This window comes from Oncorhynchus tshawytscha, linkage group LG09 (genome assembly GCF_018296145.1).
Source record: "Oncorhynchus tshawytscha isolate Ot180627B linkage group LG09, Otsh_v2.0, whole genome shotgun sequence".
NCBI classification, from domain to species: Eukaryota; Metazoa; Chordata; class Actinopteri; order Salmoniformes; family Salmonidae; genus Oncorhynchus; species Oncorhynchus tshawytscha.
In genome coordinates this window covers 47881795-47902535 of record NC_056437.1, presented here as the reverse complement: position 1 = coordinate 47902535, position 20741 = coordinate 47881795, and the positions used below count along the sequence as shown (strand labels likewise).

The following is a 20741-nucleotide window of genomic DNA, read 5'->3' as shown; positions in this document are numbered from 1 at the left end:
GCCTAACCTTTTCAGTAACTCTCTTTGCAACTGGAGTAAGGCTCATGTTTAAGTGATGTTTAGCATATCAGAGCTCACTAGATAATACTGTACCAGATAAGAGACAGGGTTGAATCAGAAATGACAATAATATACTTATGAAATACAGTGTATTATCTAACATTAAACATCCTGTTTGGACCCCAAGATGAGTAATTGCAGCAGGTAATGGGGATCCTAATAAATACTAAACATTACGATGGAAATTATTGCATTAGCTCTGATCATAAAGTTGATCCCTAATGGTTATGAACCACCTAAATAGTAATTGTTATTCAAAATAAATATTATGACCTCTTCCTATCATCGGCATCTTATGATCGTTTTGATAAATGTTTATTTATTGAAATTAAGACTTTTACATATTGCTCACCTTGAATTTCGGATTTAAAAGCAATTCCATTCGTTATAGAACAACGAATTCATAGGCTTCATGCAACATGTTGTACAAATTGTACACACGCACGCACACTGTCCACCTCATTGGATAAAGTATGCATCGCACGCGCGTCAGTCCGGAGGGTACCACGTGATTAAGATTTGGTTGATTGATGCGGCGTTCAGCATTTTGTTGAATTCTGAGAGTGAGGGAGAAGGATCTTGGTAGCAACTGTCTTTGAGAAAGTAGCTTTATGGGTCACAACACATACGAGAACGAATGAGCAATTGTTCTTTCCTTCATTAGAGGCGTGCCAAAGAATGGTCAACACAAGGCAGGCTATTGCGAAACAGTCCGTGAGTTTGGAACCACAGCTAGGGGATGGATTTGGACTACTAACGTTACTGCGGATTGAGTGAAAATGGTCAACATTGTTGTGACTCGGGACTTCTAGAATATAAAGGCGATCAGAATTAAGGGAGCCTAACATAGAAATGTGGTAGGCATATGTGGACCGCCGTTTTCAATCTGGGAACTAGATGAACTATCAAATCACCGCATGAAACGCATTCAGTGATTTGGGTTGGGAATCGCGGAATTACCCGAGATTAGTCGAGTGTTTCTTTCGTATACATTGTTACATGTGGAATAGCCTTTTTGCATACTGGAGGTTCCTCTCGCCTGTGCACTGGAACTTTAATAAAGGCATGAGACACCCGGCAAAAGGCACGCGTTGTTGAACCCTAGCCCGTGTTCCCTACCGCGCAGTAAAAACCGACGGATGGTCTCCATTGTCAGTTGGCTACATTGTTGCATCGGGGCTTGGTTAAATGTTCTGTTTAATTGGCTCCGTATCATGGAAAACTACACCCACTGTCCAGTTGTAGGTCTCAGGACCTTTTGGATAACACGTTTATCAATTTTAGGCGCTGCAGTTTATAGCCTACCAGCATCAAATACCTCCGCATTTAGCGTAGTCAACTGAACGGCGAGGAATTCCACATCAATAGTTATTTTTATTGCAATGTGTGAGTACAATTGCGCATGTGTTGAATTATTTAACCCGTGGACTTGGCTACATATTTGGAACATGCATGGAGGACTATTTAATTGAGGGCACAATTGGAAACGGACGCGTGGGAGTCTCGAGCCACTTGATCCTGATACCTGTAACTTTCTTCTCCGGCTTGGAGCCCCTTTTATAAAAATACGTTCGTTCATCGTGCCTTACATTTTGTTTTCATTAATCCAGTCAGACATTTGTAGGACTTGACACCGACCTATTCAGCAGCCTAGTCTACAGCCCCACATCTTGTAAACAATTCAACGTTAGACTCTTGAAGAACCTGCCCTAGACCTAACACCGGTCGGAAGCTATATTTGAAGACTCCTGTATTCAAGACTGCTTTCTGGATTTACTGAGATCTACGATGTCAATTTCACCATACCGCAGAGGAACTCTTCTGCTCTGTGTGGCGCTCATTTCTAATGGTAAGTGCCTAACCAAGTGACAAACAGTATACTTCAGAATGATGATTAGCTGGGTGTCTGAACTCCATGATGTGTAGGCCTACATCTCGGTGGAGTTGGGTTGCGAGGACTGTGGGCGGCGCCTGTTTGATTGTTATAGGTAGGCAATTTCAAGTGAGATGCGATTTTGAAATTTCAGAGTAGAAAACACTGTTGCAGTGTCGCCTAAGCGGAACTGCCCCGACGAACCAACTTCTCATTTAGAAAATGGCTTATATGGCATCGATATGAGTCAAACATTTGATTTTATACAGTCAAAATTGACTACAGAGTGTAAATTGGATGACACTATAGTTTTGTAGGCTACCTGAGTATATCACTACATAAATCGGGGATTGGCAACTCCAGTCCTCGGGGCCTGATTGGTGTCAGTTTTTCCCCCAGCCCCAACTAACACATCTGACTCCAATAATCAACTTATCATGATCTTCAGTTTAGAATGTGAGGGGGTTCATTTCATCCTGCCCTCAGCTGGCAGCACACGTAGTAATCAATTCTGAGCTGCATGCAACCTGATAGTAATGCCCGTGGTAAATGTGGTTTGACTCTGGATGTCCATATGGGGATAGTTAGAGACCATCTGTAAATTGCACATGGGACAATGTTAAAAATCCAATACCTCCAAATGTCAGTGACGCAAACCAACTATACATTAAAATAGAAAGATTTAAGGCATTTGAGAACTAAAATGTGTGCAACATCAAAATATTGTCTCATTTACGTTGTGTAATTTATCGATGGCCCTAACTATCCCCAGAGAGAGACTATCCAAAGTCAAACCATATTTGCCACAGTCGCACACCAGCCGGCTGAAGAGAGAATATTTGTCTTCGTCTTCCCACCTGCGAACACACACACACACACACACACACACACACACGACACTCACATCAAACCACACCCAGAATCCAACTCTCATTTGAATTCGGTAATGGCCGCTAGCATTTCTTTAATGAATCAAATCTAAAATGAGGCCAAAGCAGGAAATTCAGCTTCTCTATAAATTTGGATTTGTTATTCTGCACACACAGTGTAATATAGGAGCTAATAGATGCAGGTAAGGATTAAGTTATTAATGCAAGTGAGGTATACAACCAGTTGAATGCTTTCATTTGCAATGAATGGTCCTGGGCAAGTACAATTGAGGGTCCACAAACAGCATCTCTCCACAAGGTGGGAGCAGGGCTGTGTAGCATGCCACACTTTAATAGCAGGTTTTTGTAGCCCATGTTTTTAGGAGCTCTCAATTTCACTAGTCTCTGTATTTTCTGAACCGATTAGGAAAAAAAACATTTTTAAATACCGTATAAATATTTCTGTTGTGCTCTCCCATTCAGGTTTAGGATGCACTACAACACACTGAAATAAGTCTTTTATTGGTCTGCAACGTCACTAGTTTGCAATCTATTCCTTACATGAGGGACCCCCCAAGACAGTGGTCAGTATTGCATCACATTGCTAAGGACATTTTTGGACTCGCATTGTTGTGCTGTGCTCACTTGAACAGGAAGGTGACGCGGTGGTCCTCCAAGTTAAATTGTTTTGAACGAGGCACAAATCATCCTTCAATGACAGCATGGCCAATGTTTATCATTTTAAACTTGGAAAATAACCCCTTAATCCCAGATTTGGGACAACACTGTCACTGGTCCAAACCACTCGTTGTTGAATTTGTGATTTCTAACTTGTGTAATGTTTATGGCTGATGAGCACCGATACGTTTTAACTATACTTTCTCTTCATTATTTCTCTCCATATGTAGGTTTGCACATTTTGGGGAATATTCAGAGGTGGAAACGTTCCGTGGGAATTCATGGAAATACATGCACATTAATACTATTTTAATGTAATGTTTTTTGCATTAGATATATTTATCATATGGAGACAATACCCTTGTATTGGTCAGCCTGTTGTGTGCTTTGGTGTGTGTGTTAGAATTGCATCAATTCGAATCTGGTATCAGGATAAATATGACAATGAGTCACCGATTGTATACTATGTATTTTTTATTAGCTAAGCAATAAGTGGTAAATGCAATTTTCGTATATACGAGCTCTCTGTCCCACCTCGCAGGGCAAAAAACAGAACTGACTTGTTCCTGACAAAGATATTATAATATACCCTGATGACAGTAGTAGTTCCGGCTTCTGAGCCGGCCTATCAGAGTAGAGACTGGGTGTGGTTTAAACTTGCTCAGCCTATTGCAGGCGCTCAGGCAGGTCCCCGCCTCTTGGCGCTTCTGTTGATAGATGTAACTGTTGCTGTGAAGAACATCCATGCGCTCATGCTCAATACCGTTATCTCGCTCCTGTTATCTAACAAAAGACCGCTTCTTCTGCAACCCCACGCTCTGAATGTGCCCCCCCCAACTCATTGCACAGTCCCTGTCTTCTGTATTTTTCCATCATGAGAAAGGCCCATGGCCTTAACTTTTAACAATGTTTCAAGTCAGCTACGTTGCATAACACATACATACATCCACACAAGCCAACAACAGATAATATTCAATCATATATATGGTAATGGCTATAATGTAAAACACAGAATCCAACAATCCCCCTTTTTCACACCCCCAAGGGTGTGAACAAAAATTCAGCAATGAATCATATAACAGTTACAAAGTTTAAAATACCTTCATGTCCTCCATTCGATCCCACTATGTACTAGATTGGCTACCAGCCACCTATGAACTTAAAACCCTCATGTCAAAAGAGAACACCTCATTTAAAAACAGAATAAAAGAAAATGGTGTGAAATTGAAGTCCCCCTTTTGACACCTGCTAGGGTGTCACTCATTATCCTTTATTTCAGCAGTCCCAACATAGTAATATGTTAATAGCATTTCATGAAAATAATAAAGTTTATTATTAATAAAACCTTATTTTTACATATATTTTTTTTTACAGAAAAATAGAGAAGAAAAATCGACAAGTGATATGCTTTTGTCTCCCCCTTTTGACACCCATAAGGGTGTCACTTAGCAAAAACAGGATAACTTTATTGTTTATTGACATGTAAGGATATAGGATAAAACTTTGGTCATTGAAAACAGTAAAGCAGAGCAAAGCATTATTATAAACCATCTGGTCCTCTCAGCTACTCCTCTCCTGCACCAGGTGGGCTCCTTGCCACCCAGGGACTCTGAACCTTCACATAAGAGAGGACAAGTTATATCATACACGTTATGTATTTAAGAAGTTATCATTCCACAAACTCACCCACAGCAAACCAGGGGTCATCCTCAGTCAGCCCCATCCTCCCCTGAAAGCTTGATTCAGTATCAGCATCTCCAACTGGAGCATCAAGCAAAGGCATGATATCTGAAGCCTTCACCACATCTGTAACAGACTTCTTAAAACACGGTATGATGCAAGCAGCACAACACATCAATAACAAAAATACAAGAATTAGGGTCAGAAATCCAGTAACCACCATACCAGTGTACTTACCAAACCAGGCTCCCAACCAAGAGAACAGTCCAGACTCCTCCACCCCCGCCATGGTCCTCATCTCAGCAGATAGTGCATCAAGCCCATTAAGGGCCTTAGATATACTACCATCTGGACTGGTGTTATTAGGAATATCCGTGCAACATTGTTCACCGAACAGCTTGCAGACACCCCCCTGACTGGCAAGAAGCATATCCAAAGCAAGTCTATTCTGGAAACCCTAGATGTGGCCTCAAGCTGTTCAGACATACCAGCGAGTGCATCACGGGAGTAATTCACAAAATGCTGTTGATTATAGTAGATATAATTAATCCATGCAGTCTGTCTTGCATCCACTATGGCTGGACCTATAATAGGTAGTAAGTGCCAGAGTCAGTCATTTCTACCCAATGCCTGAAATTCATGAGGAACCCCAACCGGCACCCCCAACAGATTAGTGTGTATGTCAACTACATCCTCTGTCCATGGAGCACTACGTCTGTCTCCCATGGGATGGAATGTTTTCAGGTCCCCTGGATACAGAACCCAACAGCTGCTCAGCAGTAACATCAACAATGGTCAGTGGAATTATCAAACTGGTCAGAGCACATGTACCTTGCCAGTCTCCTCTAAGAATGGGTCTCAGCACTCTTTTGGGTCCACAGATCCACCACACATCAGCCAGACCACTAGTTTGGTTTAGGCCTGTAACTGGCCAAGTGGAATTAATGGTTATGTTACTACTGCAATCAGCTTCAGGCAATCTCCCATAATCAATGCCATTACCTGTACCCATGATGCAACTGTAATTGCCCCCATATGCCTTAACACCCCAAGGGGCCCGATGAGGAGGTACTGTAGAAAACACAAGGCTCAAAGAGGAACAGAGAGTTGAATTGGGCTGAACCTGGTAAAAACCTCTCAGAATACACAACCACCCCTCTCCTTCTCCTATAGCAAATAGGTGTGTAGCCAGAACAGGTCTAGCAGTCCTTTCTTTTCAGGGTCTTCGCTGTATACCTCATATAAGACAGCCACAAATTGTCCCTACCATCAAAACCAGTCTGTGCCTAATTGATCAATAGCTGAATAGTCTCTAACGTTGTTACCTGAATGGGATTTGACACAGTGGTGGCAGGCTCGGTCCAGGGGTGGTAGATGAGTGTGTCTGGCTCTGGTTTGTCTGGGACCTCTGTGGTTTTGGCAGCACCTTAATAGAAAACACACCCATCGTGTCTGTCTGTCCTGACATCAACCACCCGAGCCACTGCCTGTTCACCCCGCTATCATCCAGAAGGCGAGGTCAGTACAGGTGCATCAAAGCTGGGACCAAGAGACTGAAAAACAGCTTCTATCTCAAGGCCATCAGATTGTTAAACAGCCACCACTAACATTGAGTGGCTGCTGCCAACACACTGACTCAACTCCAGCCACTTTAATAATGGGAATTGATGGGAAATGATGTAAATATATCACTAGCCACTTTAAACAATGCTACCTTATATAATGTTACTTACCCTACATTATTCATCTCATATGCATACGTATATACTGTACTCTATCATCGACTGCATCCTTATGTAATACATGTATCACTAGCCACTTTAACTATGCCACTTTGTTTACATACTCATCTCATATGTATATACTGTACTTGATACCATCTACTGTATCTTGCCTATGCTGCTCTGTACCATCACTCATTCATATATCCTTATGTACATATTCTTTATCCCCTTACACTGTGTATAAGACAGTTTTGGAATTGTTAGTTAGATTACTTGTTGGTTATTACTGCATTGTCGGAACTAGAAGCACAAGCATTTCGCTACACTCGCATTAACATCTGCTAACCTTGTGTAGGTGACAAATAAAATTTGATTTGATTTGTAGTCCGATGGTGTAAGTGCCTGCATCAGAGAGCTTTGCAGAAAAACAGCCCCAAATCATGTTTCCACCCCCATGCTTCACAGTAGGTATGGTGTTCATTGGATGCAACTCAACATTCTTTGTCCTCCAAACACGACGAGTTGAGTTTTTACCAAAAAGTTCTATTTTGGTTTTATCTGACCATATGACATTCTCCCATTCTTCTGGATCATCCAAATGCTCTCTAGCAAACTTCAGACGGGCCTGGACATGTATTGGCTTAAGCAGGGGGACACGTCTGGCACTGCAAGATTTGAGTCCCTGGCGGCGTAGTGTTACTGATGATAGGCTTTGTTACTTTGGTCCCAGCTCTCTGCAGGTCATTCACTAGGTCTCCCCGTGTGGTTCTGGGATTTTTGCTCACCGTTCTTGTGATCATTTTGACCCCACGGGGTGAGATCTTGCGTGGAGCCCCAGATCGAGGGAGATTATCAGTGGTCTTGTATGTCTTCCATTTCCTAATAATTGCTCCCACAGTTGATTTCTTCAAACCAAGCTGCTTACCTATTGTAGATTCAGTCTTCCCAGCCTGGTGCAGGTCTACAATTTTGTTTCTGGTGTCCTTTGACAGCTCTTTGGTCTTGGCCATAGTGGAGTTTGGAGTGTGACTGTTTGAGGTTGTGGACAGGTGTCTTTTATACTGATAACAGGTTCAAACAGGTGCCATTAATACAGGAAGCGAGTGGAGGACAGAGGAGCCTCTTAAAGAAGAAGTTACAGGTATGTGAGAGCCAGAAATCTTGCTTGTTTGTAGGTGACCAAATACTTATTTTCCACCATAATTTGCAAATAAATTCATTAAAATCCTACAATGTGATTTTCTGGATTTTTTTTTCTCATTTTGTTTGTCATAGTTGAAGTGTACCTATGATGGCAATTACAGGCCTCATCTTTTTAAGTGGGAGAACTTGCACAATTGGTGGCTGACTAAATACTTTTTTCCCCCACTGTATGTTGGCACGACTGCCTTATTGTATCTCCAACCCAAGCCGCTTGATTGGAAGTGTACTTTGCCAGACTGCCAAGAACCATGCCCTCATCCAGGCCAAGGTGTCGAGACACGATAGTGATGTCACCATATGCCTTTTTGATCTTTGCACCTGATACGATGCTCTTGCCAGCATTCTTGGGGTCCAACATGTACGCTGCGGCATGTATGGGCTTCAGACAGAAGTCTTCATGCTTTTTGATATATTTCAAAACTGCAGTTTCCTCTGGCGCAACAGTGATGTGGGCAGGGCAGTACAGTTTTCTCTTACATCTTCAAGCATTCTGAACATCAGACAGGATGGCATTGTCTCCCTCGATCTGTGCAATGGCTATTGTTATACGTTTTAGGCTGCTTTACCTGTCTCTCCCCAAATACATAATCCAGGAGGATCCTCTTGATGGGGCTGTCCATGTCGGCAGACTGAGATATGGCCATTTCTTGGAGAGACTCGTTTCCCTCCAGGAGACTGTCAAACATGTTGACAACACCAACCTAATTGGTGATGCTGGGCAGCTTCAATGTGGTGCTTTTATTCTTCTCACTTTGCTTGGTGAGGTAGATTGCTGCTAGAACTTGATGACCCTTCACATACCTAACCATTTCCTTGGCTCTCTTGCAGAAGTGTATCCATTGTTTTCAGTGCTATGATGTCCTTGTGGAGCAGATTCAATACAAGAGCAGCACAGCCAATGGTTGTGATGTGAGGGTAGGACTCCACTTTAGACCAAGCAGCCTTCATGTTTGCAGCATTGTCTGTCACAAGTGAAAATAACTTCTGTGGTCCATTGATGACTGCCTTCAGCTCATCTGCAATGTAGAGACCCGTGTCTCTGTCTCTTGTCTGTGCTTTTGTAGAATACTGGTTGAGGGGTGGAGATTAAGTTAATTATTCATTGCCCATGAACATTTGACCACCCATCAGAGATGATTCAATACAGTCTGCTTTCTCTATGATTGGCTTGACTTTCACTTGAACTCTGTTGAACTCTGCATCCAGCAAATTAGTAGATAAAGCATGTCTGGTTGGAGGGGTGTATGCTGGGCAAAGAACATTCAGAAATCCCTTCCAATACACATGGGCTGTGAGCATCGGAGGTGAACCAGTTGCATACACAGCTTGAGCAAGCCATTCATCAGTATTTCTCTGACTACGTTCCTCCATTGAGGCAAAAAACCTTCTGATTCCAGGAGGACCGCGATAAGGTGTCGGATTCATTATTTTCAACTTGAATAGAAGTAAAGGGACTTTTGTCAGAAGTTGCGAGTGCTGAGGGAACTTTAAGCACTTGGCCAGATGACTCTGGATCTTCACATGATTTGGCACAGTATTTACAAATGCACACAGCTTTTCCTTTGACATTCGCTGCAGTGAAAGGTCTCCACACATCAGAGTGCCCGTGGCATTTTCCTGTAAAGATTAGGGAAAAATGAGTAAAAAACACACTACAATTCCATGTACAGCTAAAGTTAGATTAAACATTTCCTTTGTAAGATAAATTAATTACATATGGAAACAGGTGAATTAACACTCAGTTAGCAGGCTCAAGCAAACCAAAACCCACATGGTAGCAAAAACTAACTAGCGGAAATTAACGAGTTTGAAATAATTTAAACACTTTGCTGTAGGCTACTGTTTACTAGTTAACAAAACAATTGTATGTCATGAAATATATTCACCCCACCCAGTATTGTAATCAAAACTTACCAGAAAGCATGTAGTCCTTGGCTCAGACAGTGTAGTAGTGCTCAATAGCATCTCATTAGTGTGCAAGATCTTGAGAATCCGCTGTACATTTGAAGAGTGGACTGCACATGTGATGGAAGAATGCACTGTGCATGCAAGGGTTGCAATTCCATTGAATTGGGGATAGTTTAACCAAAATATGCCTGAAGACCTAGAATTGCCTTGTCCATCACACAAAGGTTCACTGTTATAAGCTAACTTAATTTTCTTTTTGTTTTTAATGAATTTAAGCAAAATTTCCAGGCTTAACTTCCCAAAGAGATTTTCCTGGAAAGTTTGACATTTTGCAACCCTATTCATATAACAAGGATTAAAAAGGATTTGCCAGTAGATTGTCAACCTGATTAATGATGATTGCTAGCTAAGATTTTGAAAGTATGATGTTGACGTGACTAGGCCAATCAAAGCTACGGTACATATGTGATTTGACGTCATTTTATCTGTGGCCAATGACCTTGAGCCTTCTTGGATGGGCACTTCTATGGCAGCAGCCGAAGGGCTTGAATTTTCATCTCCTCTTACACTTGTCAGTGAGGTGAAGTCCCCATGAGTGACAGAACACTGAGCCAATCATGGCGTAACACTCTATTGTCTGCTGGCTTGCCCCACCACGACAGGAAACAGTGCTAGGCCTGATCTTAGACGAGACGGCCTATAGGGAGGAAGCCAGACAACTGGCCGGGTGGTGCCAGAATAACAACCTATCCCTCAACGTAACCAAGACTAAGATGATTGTGGACTACAGAAAAAGGAGCACCGAGCACACCCCCATTCTCATCGACGGGACTGGAGTGGAGCAGGTTGATAGCTTCAAGTTCCTTGGTGTCCACATCAACAAAAAGCTCTTATTTTCAAATGTATTTTTACTGTTTTATTTCTTTACTTACCTACACACACACCTTTTTTTCCCGCACTGTTGGTGAAAGCCTGTATGTAAGCATTTCACTGTAAGGTCTACACCTGTTGTATTTGGCGCACGTGACAAACTGATTTGAAGCCCTGAGCTAGGAAGAAATACCTGCAATTAGAAGCTGCCTTACTCAAGAAATCAAAGACCATATTGTATGCGGCTTTATTATTTGGAAACTGATGTGACAAGTATTAATGCCAAAATAACATGCAAAACAGGCAAGCCCCCCACTTTCCCTGAATGACTGGTCACCACTGGGTATGACCACAATTTGCCTCATGCAGTGCAACACATCCCCTTGCATATCGTTGATTGTGGCCTGTGGTAAGTTTCATCAGCTGTCCGGGTGGCTGGTCTCAGATGATACCGCAGGTGAAGAAGCCAGATGTGGAGGTCCTGGGCTGGTGTGGTTACACCTGTTGGACGTACTGCCAAATTCTCTAAAACGAAGTGGCTTATTTTAGGGAAATTAACATAAAATGATCTGGCAACAGCTCTGGTGGACATTCCTGCAATCAGCCAGCATACCAATTGCACACTCCCTCAACTTGAGACATCTGTGGCATTGACTTTTATTTCCCCCAGCACAAGGTGCTACTGTGTAATGGTCAGGCTTTTTGATATGCCACACCTGTCAGGTGGATGGATGATCTTGGCAATGGAGAAATACTCACTAACCAGGATGTAGTGCATATGTTTTTTTTGTGTGTATGGAACAGTTCTGGGATCTTTTATTTCAGATTATGAACATTTCGGCTTATGAGCGTTTTACATGTTGCGTTTTTATTTTTGCTCAGTATATTTACCCACTTTGTTTCCCTGTCTGGTGTGGTTTGTAAACAACTTGTACACATGTCTCTGAAGAAATCCAGTGAATTTGAGGGATTTCATTTTGCTACAGTAAATCCTTTGTCAGTAAAATAAAATGTGATATTGTGGTGTATAAGATAAGCCCAAAATAGATGTGGCATGTTTAAAATAGTTTATTCTTTATTTTCATGCTGCACCTCAGTGTAACAACATACCTATGACGCAGGCAATGAATATTAAATCAATTGGATTGGTCTGTCAGTTTTATTTATCACAATATATTGATATTCTAATGCAGGCTTATTTAGGTAGAGGTGATTCAAAAGAACGATAGTCACCCTTTTCTCTCTGTCATAGTATGTTTTTAAGATTAGTCTAATCAACTTCGCATTTTATGAATACACATTTTGTCTTGGATGGGATCAGACTACCTGTTTTGTCGGACAACTATTCATTGTGAAGGTGGAAGTGTGCATTTTCCAACAGCAAGTTTTCTTTTTTTATTGTGCCGAAATATGTCAGTACACATCCAAAGAACACCAGTATAAAAGCCATGTTATGACAGATGCCAGGTTTTGTCTCCCTAAATCCTCAGGACAGCCCTCATCTGTCAGTGGTTGAAAGTAATGTTAGGAGACATTAAAAGGAAGTCTCCTGAACATGCATGCACTGCCATCAGTTTGTTAAAATAATGGTGGGCAGCAACCGGAAGATCATGACAATAGATATTTGGTTAACACTGAATCTAAAGTGTATAGTGCCGTCCTGGAACCTATTAACACCATTCCATAGGTTGGCCATACTTTCTGGCTCATCTTCAACTGTTTTAACTGCCCCTTTTACTCCATAGTTCACACACACCCCTATCCAGTCAACCAATGGTGTTGTCTACTTAGCCACAAGGTATGACTTATTGTTATTTGCTATTCAATTGATTGGTGTAGCATTATTAAAATAAATTGCACACTGCATTTCCATAATTTGCTGTAATTTATGCATTCACATGAAACATCCAATTTGTCAAAGTAATCTGCTTGCCACTTCACAGAAATATGATTATACATTAAGGCCTAGTCGTTAATGCTTGAAGACTGTTCTACTGTTTTCTGAATGCCGTCAAGCATGTCTTAAAAAAACAAACATCAGTTAAGCATGAATATGTAGCACGTACCATGTTTACTGGTGTTGTGTATCTGAGTTGTCCTTCCCCTGTGGATCGATTTGTCTGAGACCTCTTTCACTCTGCGCTGCATAACATGCCTGAGGTAGAAGTGTTAGCAAAGTCATGTTTGGTTGGCATACCTCCCGCCACAAGCCCATTTACACAGAGCATACAGACACTGGATATGGACCATAGCTACTACACTGCAGTCTCAGTCCAGGGGCCTAATTTTATAACTGTACGTGTGCTATTTCTGAGAAGACTGCGCGCTCCCCAAAATATTGATTTAGAATCTTGGCGCACGCCTTGCATGCACGTTTCCCGTTATAAATTAGACCTTTTGTAAAACTGCGTGCGTGAACAAACAACACCTTAATAACGGCCATCATTCACATTTCTATTAGAGGTCGACCGATTAATGGGTCGATTTCAAGTTGTCGATAGGGTCGATTTCAAGTTGTCATAACAATCGGTAATCGTCATTTTTGGACAGCGATCATGGCCGATTACATTGCACTCCACGAGGAGACTGCGTGGCAGGCTGACTACCTGTTATGCGAGTGCAGCAAAGAGCCAAGGTAAGGTGCTAGCTAGCATTTAAACGTATCTTATAAGAAACAATCAATCTTAACCTCTCTGCGCACAGAACCCGTTAGCGGGATGAAATTCGACAACATACAGTGATCGCTACATAAATAGTCATATTAACCAGTTGGATATAGGGGGCGCTATTTTAATTTTTGGATGAAAAACGTTCCCATGTTAAACAAGATATTTTGTCACGAAAAGATGCTTGACTATGCATATAATTGACAGCTTTGGAAAGAAAACGCTGACGTTTCCAAAACTGCAAAGATATTGTCTGTGAGTGCCACAGAACGATGTTACAGGCGAAACCCAGATAAAAATCCAATCAGGAAGTGCCGCATTTTTTGAAACCGCCTCATGCCAATGACTCCTTATATGGCTGTGAATGAGCTACGAATCAGCTTACATTTTCCACGCATTCCCCAAGCTGTCTACAGCATTGTGATGTCTTTTTAGGCATTTCCATTGGAGAATGGCTGTAAGGGACCATATTTGGCGAGTGGTCACATGCTGTCTCCCGGAGAAAATCTTGTGTAAAATACTGAGGTAGCCATTTTTCCAATCACTTCTTATGAGAAAACAATTGCCTTGACGGATATATTATCGAATATATATATTTATTAAAAACACCTTGAGGATGGATCCTAAACAACGTTTGCTGTGTTTCTGTCGATATTATGGAGCAAATTTTGAAAAAGGTTTGGCGTTATAGTTGAAGTATTTTTCGGTCGATTTCTCAGCCAGAACTGATGAAGAAACGGGACCTTTTTCGCCTACAAAAATATTATTTTTGGAAAAAAGGAACATTTTTGCTATCTAACTGGGAGTCTCCTGAGTGAAAGCATCTGAAGTTCTTCAAAGGTAAATGATTTAATTTGGTTGCTTTTCTTATTTTCGTGAAAATGTTGCCTGCTGCCAGCAGAGCATCGCATTATGCCATGATAAACTTACAGCCAACGCTAGACAAGCATTTGTGTAACGCATATTTTGAAAATCTGAGAGGAGTGTTAACAAAAGGCTAAGCTTGTGTTTGAATATATTTATTTCATTTAATTTGCGATTTTCATGAATAGGAAAAGTTGTGTTATGGTAATGCGCTTGAGGCTATGATTACTCTCCCGGATACGGGATTGCTAGAGGGTAAGCCTAGAGTCTTGCTAATCCAACTGCGTTGTCAGATTTAAAAAAGGATTTACTGCGAAATAATGCGATGTGATTATCTGAGGATAGAGCCCTATAAAAAAAACTATTTCAACCAGCACAGGCGTAACAAAATCACAAACTGCAATAAAATAAGTAGTTTATACCTTTGACGATCTTCCTCTGTTTGCAATCCCAATGCTCATTGTTACACAATGAATGGTCTTTTGTTTGATAAAATCCATTTTTATAGCCTAACACAATTTTGTGAACTGCTTGTGTCGTGAATTCCGTCTCATTCCATATTCGGCGACACATTCGAGGTAAATACACACACAAAACGTGACTTTGAGTCATGTTTGGTTTCATTGCAATCAACTGGTTTGTTTGTAACGCAACCAAACCTGATGGGTCATTTCGCGGGACGTATTGACTGAAAGAAACCGATTTGAAGACGAGTAATGATTTGCCCGCTGTTTCATTGATTGACTGTATTTTAACCCAATGACCACTGATCGTCTTGAAATCTAGCTGGGTAGATGGCCAATGAGCTGAGGTAAACGGCAATATTTGTGTTGGAAGACCAAGCCATGTAGTAAACTCCGGCGTGAAGAGGTTCATTCGCCATTGACGAATCATACCGGAAGGTGCAACGCATGTTACGCACAGCATTGTTTTGGTAAAGCGCATATTCAGCTGTTTATCTCAATCAGTATGGCGAATAAGTCAGGGAAAGCTAAATCTAAGTCTAGATATACAGATGTACACACAATTGTAGAAGAAATTGATCGAGGACGATTCATTTAGTGATTCCCAAATGGAGGAATATTTTTTGAATGGAGAGGACATCGTTTTGGACTGGTAAGTTCTTCTCATGCTAATGCCATTGTTTGAAATTAGTAATATATAAATATTATTTGTGAAATTAAATAGCCTATTTGAGGCTGTTGAGGGGAGGGGCAGGCCCACAACAATGGCCAAAGTGAAATGGAGACAGTAGATACAGCTGGTCTGTTGTAACATAATAAAGACAGTAGAGCTATCTGGTCTGTCATAATATAAACGAGACAGTAGATCTAGCAGGTCTATAATAATATATTCAACCTTATGTCCCCTGTTCTCGCTCTCTCACTCTCATATGTCTGTTGATACAGGGCTCATATGTGAAACTGTTCTAACTGAACATTTTCTTTCACAGTGACACTGACTCCGAATGGGAGCCCCCAGTGCCAAGGTGTCCATCCCCCACTGAAGCTGGTTCATCCAGCTCCTGCCACAAGTGGTGTTCATCTGCCCAAATGTATTTCTGCAGGCATGGATGTGCCTCAGGGCCAAAAGGGCACAGCATGGAGGCGTCGCTGTGTTCTTTGCAAAATGAAGTTCCCCATCACTTGCACCACATGCTTGGTGACCATCTGCTTTACAGCAGAAAAAGGCTGCTATGGCACCTGGCATCAGCAGCACAGTATTGTGTAGAGGACTAAGGGTCTTCCAAATATTGAAAGTGTTATTTTGTATATATTGTTTCATGTTATTTCTCCATTTTTGTTGGGGGGGGCTGTTAGAATACCATTTTGGTATTTTGTATATAGTTATTCCATTCAAAATGTATAACTTCACCAATTTGGCCACTTGGGTACATTTGGGCTACTTGTGTGGGACACCTGGGTGACTTCATGATAAATGTCATGTAGCACACTCATTTTGGAAGTTATCATTCTGAAACTTTGCACAAGTTCTGTTGCCCTCTTATGTTTTTCACTGAAATTGTCCCCATCATCCTATCTGAATGTTTGTTTTATCCTGTTCATTTTAAAGATGATGATACAACAATAAAAAGAAAAAACCCATGTTTTTTTCATTGTATTATCTAAACCAAATCTATTGTGTTATTCTCCTACATTCAATTCACAGTTACACAAACTTCAGAGTTTTCTTTCAAATGGTACCAGGAATATGCATATCCTTGGTTCTGTGCCTGAGCTACAGGCAGTTAGATTTGGGTATGTCTTCAGGCGGAAATTGGTGGAATCACAGCCTACTTCGCCAAATGGGTGATTTAACAAGCGCATTCGTGAAAAAAGCACTCTCGTTGCACCAATGTGTACCTAACCATAAACATCAATGCCTTTCTTAAACTCAAAACACAAGTATATATTTTAAAATCTGCATATTTAGTTAATATTCCCTGCTAACATGAATTTATTTTAACTAGGGTAAGCAGAGTCAGGGCATATGCAGCAGTTTGAGCCGCCTGGCTCATTGTGAATTGTGTGAAGATCATTTCTTCCCAACAAAGACCGTAATTAATTTGCCAGAATTGTACATAATTATAACATTGAATGTTGTGCAATGTAACAGCAATATTTAGACTTACGGATGATACCCGTTAGATTAAAATACGGAATAGTTCCGTATTTCACTGAAAGAATAAACATTTTGTTTTCGAAATGATAGTTTCCCCATATTAATGACCTAAGGCTCGTATTTCTGTGTTATTGTAATTTAAGTCTATGATTTGATAGAGCAGTCTGACTGAATGGTGGTAGGCAGCAGCAGGCTCGTAAGTGTTCATTCAAACAGCACTTTCCTGGATTTGCCAGCAGCTCTTCGCTGTGCTTCAAGCATTGCGCTGTTCATGACTTCAAGCCTATCAACTCCCGAGATTAGGCTATCAATACTAAAGTACCTATTAGAATGTCCAATATTCAAAGGTATATGAAATACAAATGGTATAGAGAGTCCTATAATAACTACAACCTAAAACTTCTTACCCGGGAATATTGAAGACTCGTGTTAAAAGGAACCACAAGCTTTCATATGTTCTGGGCAAAGAACTTAAACGTTAGCTTTTTTACATGGCACATATTGATTGCACTTTTACTTTCTTCTCCAACACTTTGTTTTTGCATTATTTAAACCAAATTGAACGTTTATTTGAGACTAAATTGATTTTGATGTATTGTTACGGTTTTCTTCCATCGAAGGAGAGTCGGACCAAAATGCAGCGTGGTTAATTCGATATATCTTTAATAAAGATGAAACACGAACAACACAAAACAATAAACGTAACGTGAAAACCGAAACAGCCTAAACTGGTGCAAACTAACACAGAGACAGGAACAATCACCCACGAAACACTCAGAGAATATGGCTGCCTAAATATGGTTCCCAATCAGAGACAACGATAATCACCTGCCTCTGATTGAGAACCGCCTCAGGCAACCATAGACTATGCTAGAAAACCCCACTAAGCCACAATCCCAAAACCTACGAAAAACCCCCATACACAAACACACCACAAAATAAACCCATGTCACACCCTGGCCTGACCAAATAAATAAAGAAAACACAAAATACTAAGACCAGGGCGTGACATGTATTATATTAAGTTAAAATAAGTGTTCTTGCAGTATTATAATTGTCATTATTTTTTTTATATATATATATATAATTTTTTAAATCGGCCGATTGAATCGGTATCCGCTTTTTTTTGGTCCTCCGGTATCTGCATTAAAATCATAATCGGTCGACCTCTAATTTCTATGGTGACAATAACGCCCTTATTTTCTGTAGGTCTTATACTTTGGAAGTATTGGAATTAGGCCATCTCAAGGAAATAATATATTAATGGTGAACTTGATCAAATGTTAACCCCAACCAAAAAACTAATCTTGGTCATCTGAAAGTCATCTGGGAATTTTTTTTAAACGTATTTTTCCATTTATAGACAATTGTCATTGAAAAGATATAAATAAATCAACTATATGCATTCAGCTTCGCTGATGCTTTAAATGTAAATGCTCTTTTTTTAAATTAAATAAGACGCAAATGACTCGGAAGCCAGAGGGGGAGAGAACCTGACCTGACCCCCCTCCTGCTGGCTTTTGCAGATCCTCCCATTACGCTCTGGAAGTTGCCGGTAATAGGCTACACGAGAATTCGGCAACCTTTCTCATGTGGAATGCCAATTTCTTACCATGTCTACAGGCCTGCGTGCCAGTTATGGTTTTCATATACACATTTTCAAGGAACAGTTTTATTTATAATACCATATCTCAATCATTGTAATGTGATTAATCAAACTTCTATCCAAATTAAACAAACCTAAAAAGTAACTTTTGCCATTGCCAACTATGTAGAAATAGTCTACATTAAGCCAACAAATAAAAACATTTTTTTTTTAAATATCTTAAAAATCACATGGCCTGTAACTTGAAATATTGTACAACTATCAACTGATGGTTTCGGCCTGAAACTTGCAACATTGTATAAAATATTCTGGGCCCTCAGTTTCCTGTTCCAGTGAGCTCGGGACAGACACAGTAAGGGATAGAGGTCGACCGATTTATGATTGTCCAACGCCGATACCGATTTTTGGAGGACATAAAAAAATATATTAAAATATGTATTTCTAATAATGGCAGATACTGGCGGAAACGATCATCTCGAAAACAAGACGTTTATTCTTTCAGTGAAATACAGAACTATTCCGCATTTCATCTAACGGGTTGCATCCATCAGTCTAAATATTGCTGTTAGATTACACAACCTTCAATGTTATGTCTTAATTACATAAAATTCTGGCAAAGTAGTTCGCAATGAGCCAGGCGGCCCAAATTGTTGCATATATCCTGACTTTGCGTGCAATGAACGCAAGAGAAGTGACACAATTTCACCTGGTTAATATTGCCCGCTAACCTGGATTTCTGTTAGCTAAATATGCAGGTTTAAAAATATATACTTGTGTATCGATTCTAAGAAAGGCATTGGTGTTTATGGTTAGGTATACGTTGGAGCAACGACAGTCCTTTTTCACGAATGCACACTGCATCGATTATATGCAATGCAGGACACTCTAGATAAACTAGTAATATCATCAACCATGTGTAGTTATAACTAGTGATTATGATTAAGTTGAATGTTTCATGGAAACATGGCTGTCTCGGGATATGGCTGTCTCCCAGCACAGCCACTGGGATTCTTTGTGTATCGTGCCGACAGGAATAAACATCTCTCTGTGAAGAAGGACGGGGGTGTATGTTTCATGATTAACAACTGATGGTGTAATTGTAACAACATACAGGAACTCAAGTCCTTTTGTTCAATCGACCTAGAATTCCTCACAATCAAATGCCGACCGTATTATCTTTAGGGAATTCTCCTCAGTTTTTGTCACAGCCCTGTATATCCCCCACAACGGCCCTCAAGGAACTTCACTGGACTTGACGCAAACTAGAAACCATATATCCTGAGGCTGCATTTATTGTAGCTAGGGATTTTAACAAAGCAAATTTGAGAACAAGGCTACCTAAATTCTATCAGCAAATTGACTGTAGCACTGGTAAAACACTGGATCACTGCTACTCTAACTTCCGCAATGCATACAAGGCCCTCTCCCGCCTTCCCTTCGGCAAACCCGACCACAACTCCATTTTGCTACTACCATCCTATAGGCAGAAACTCAAACAGGATGTACCCGTGCTAAGGAATATTCAACGCTGGTCTGACTAATCGGAATCCACGCTTCAAGATTGTTTTGATCATGTGGACTGAAACATGTTCCGGGTAGCCTCAAAGAATACATTTCACGTATATGCTGAGTCGATGAGTGAGTTTATAAGGAAATGTATAGGAGATGTTTTAACTACTGTGACAAATCTACCCTAACCAGAAACTGTAGTTAGATGGCGGTATTCGCGCAAAACTGAAAGCGCAAACCACCACATTTTAACCATGGAAAGGTGACTGGGAATATGGCGTAATACAATGTAGTTTTTCTCCAAGGCAATCAAACAAGCAAATGTCAGTATAGAGATAAATTGGAGTCTCCAACACGTGATGTATGTGGCAGGGTCTACAGACAATCACAGACTACAAAAAGAGAATCAGCCACGTCGCGGATACCGTCTTGCTTCCAGACAAACTAAACACCTTCTTTGCCCACTTTGAGGATAATATAGTGCCACCAACGCGGTCCGCGTGAGAGGTAGCTGCGTTCCTAAAGACATTGCAATTCTAAAGTCAAAGGAATTCTCCGGTTGGAACATTATTGAAGATTTATGTTAACATCCTAAAGATTGAATCTATA

At 40.7% G+C, this 20741-nt stretch overlaps 1 protein-coding gene across 1 annotated transcript in view; it reads left to right on the top strand.

Moving 5' to 3' along the window:
• Positions 1-592: 592 nt before the first annotated feature.
• Positions 593-20741, top strand: part of LOC112258065 (transmembrane protein 132E-like) — a 366342-nt gene continuing 346193 nt past the window's right edge. Inside the window, exon 1 of the mRNA XM_024432152.2 lies at positions 593-1909. Coding sequence (XP_024287920.1) covers positions 1849-1909 — 61 coding nt within the window. The 5' untranslated portion in view covers positions 593-1848. The remainder of the gene's footprint in view (positions 1910-20741) is intronic.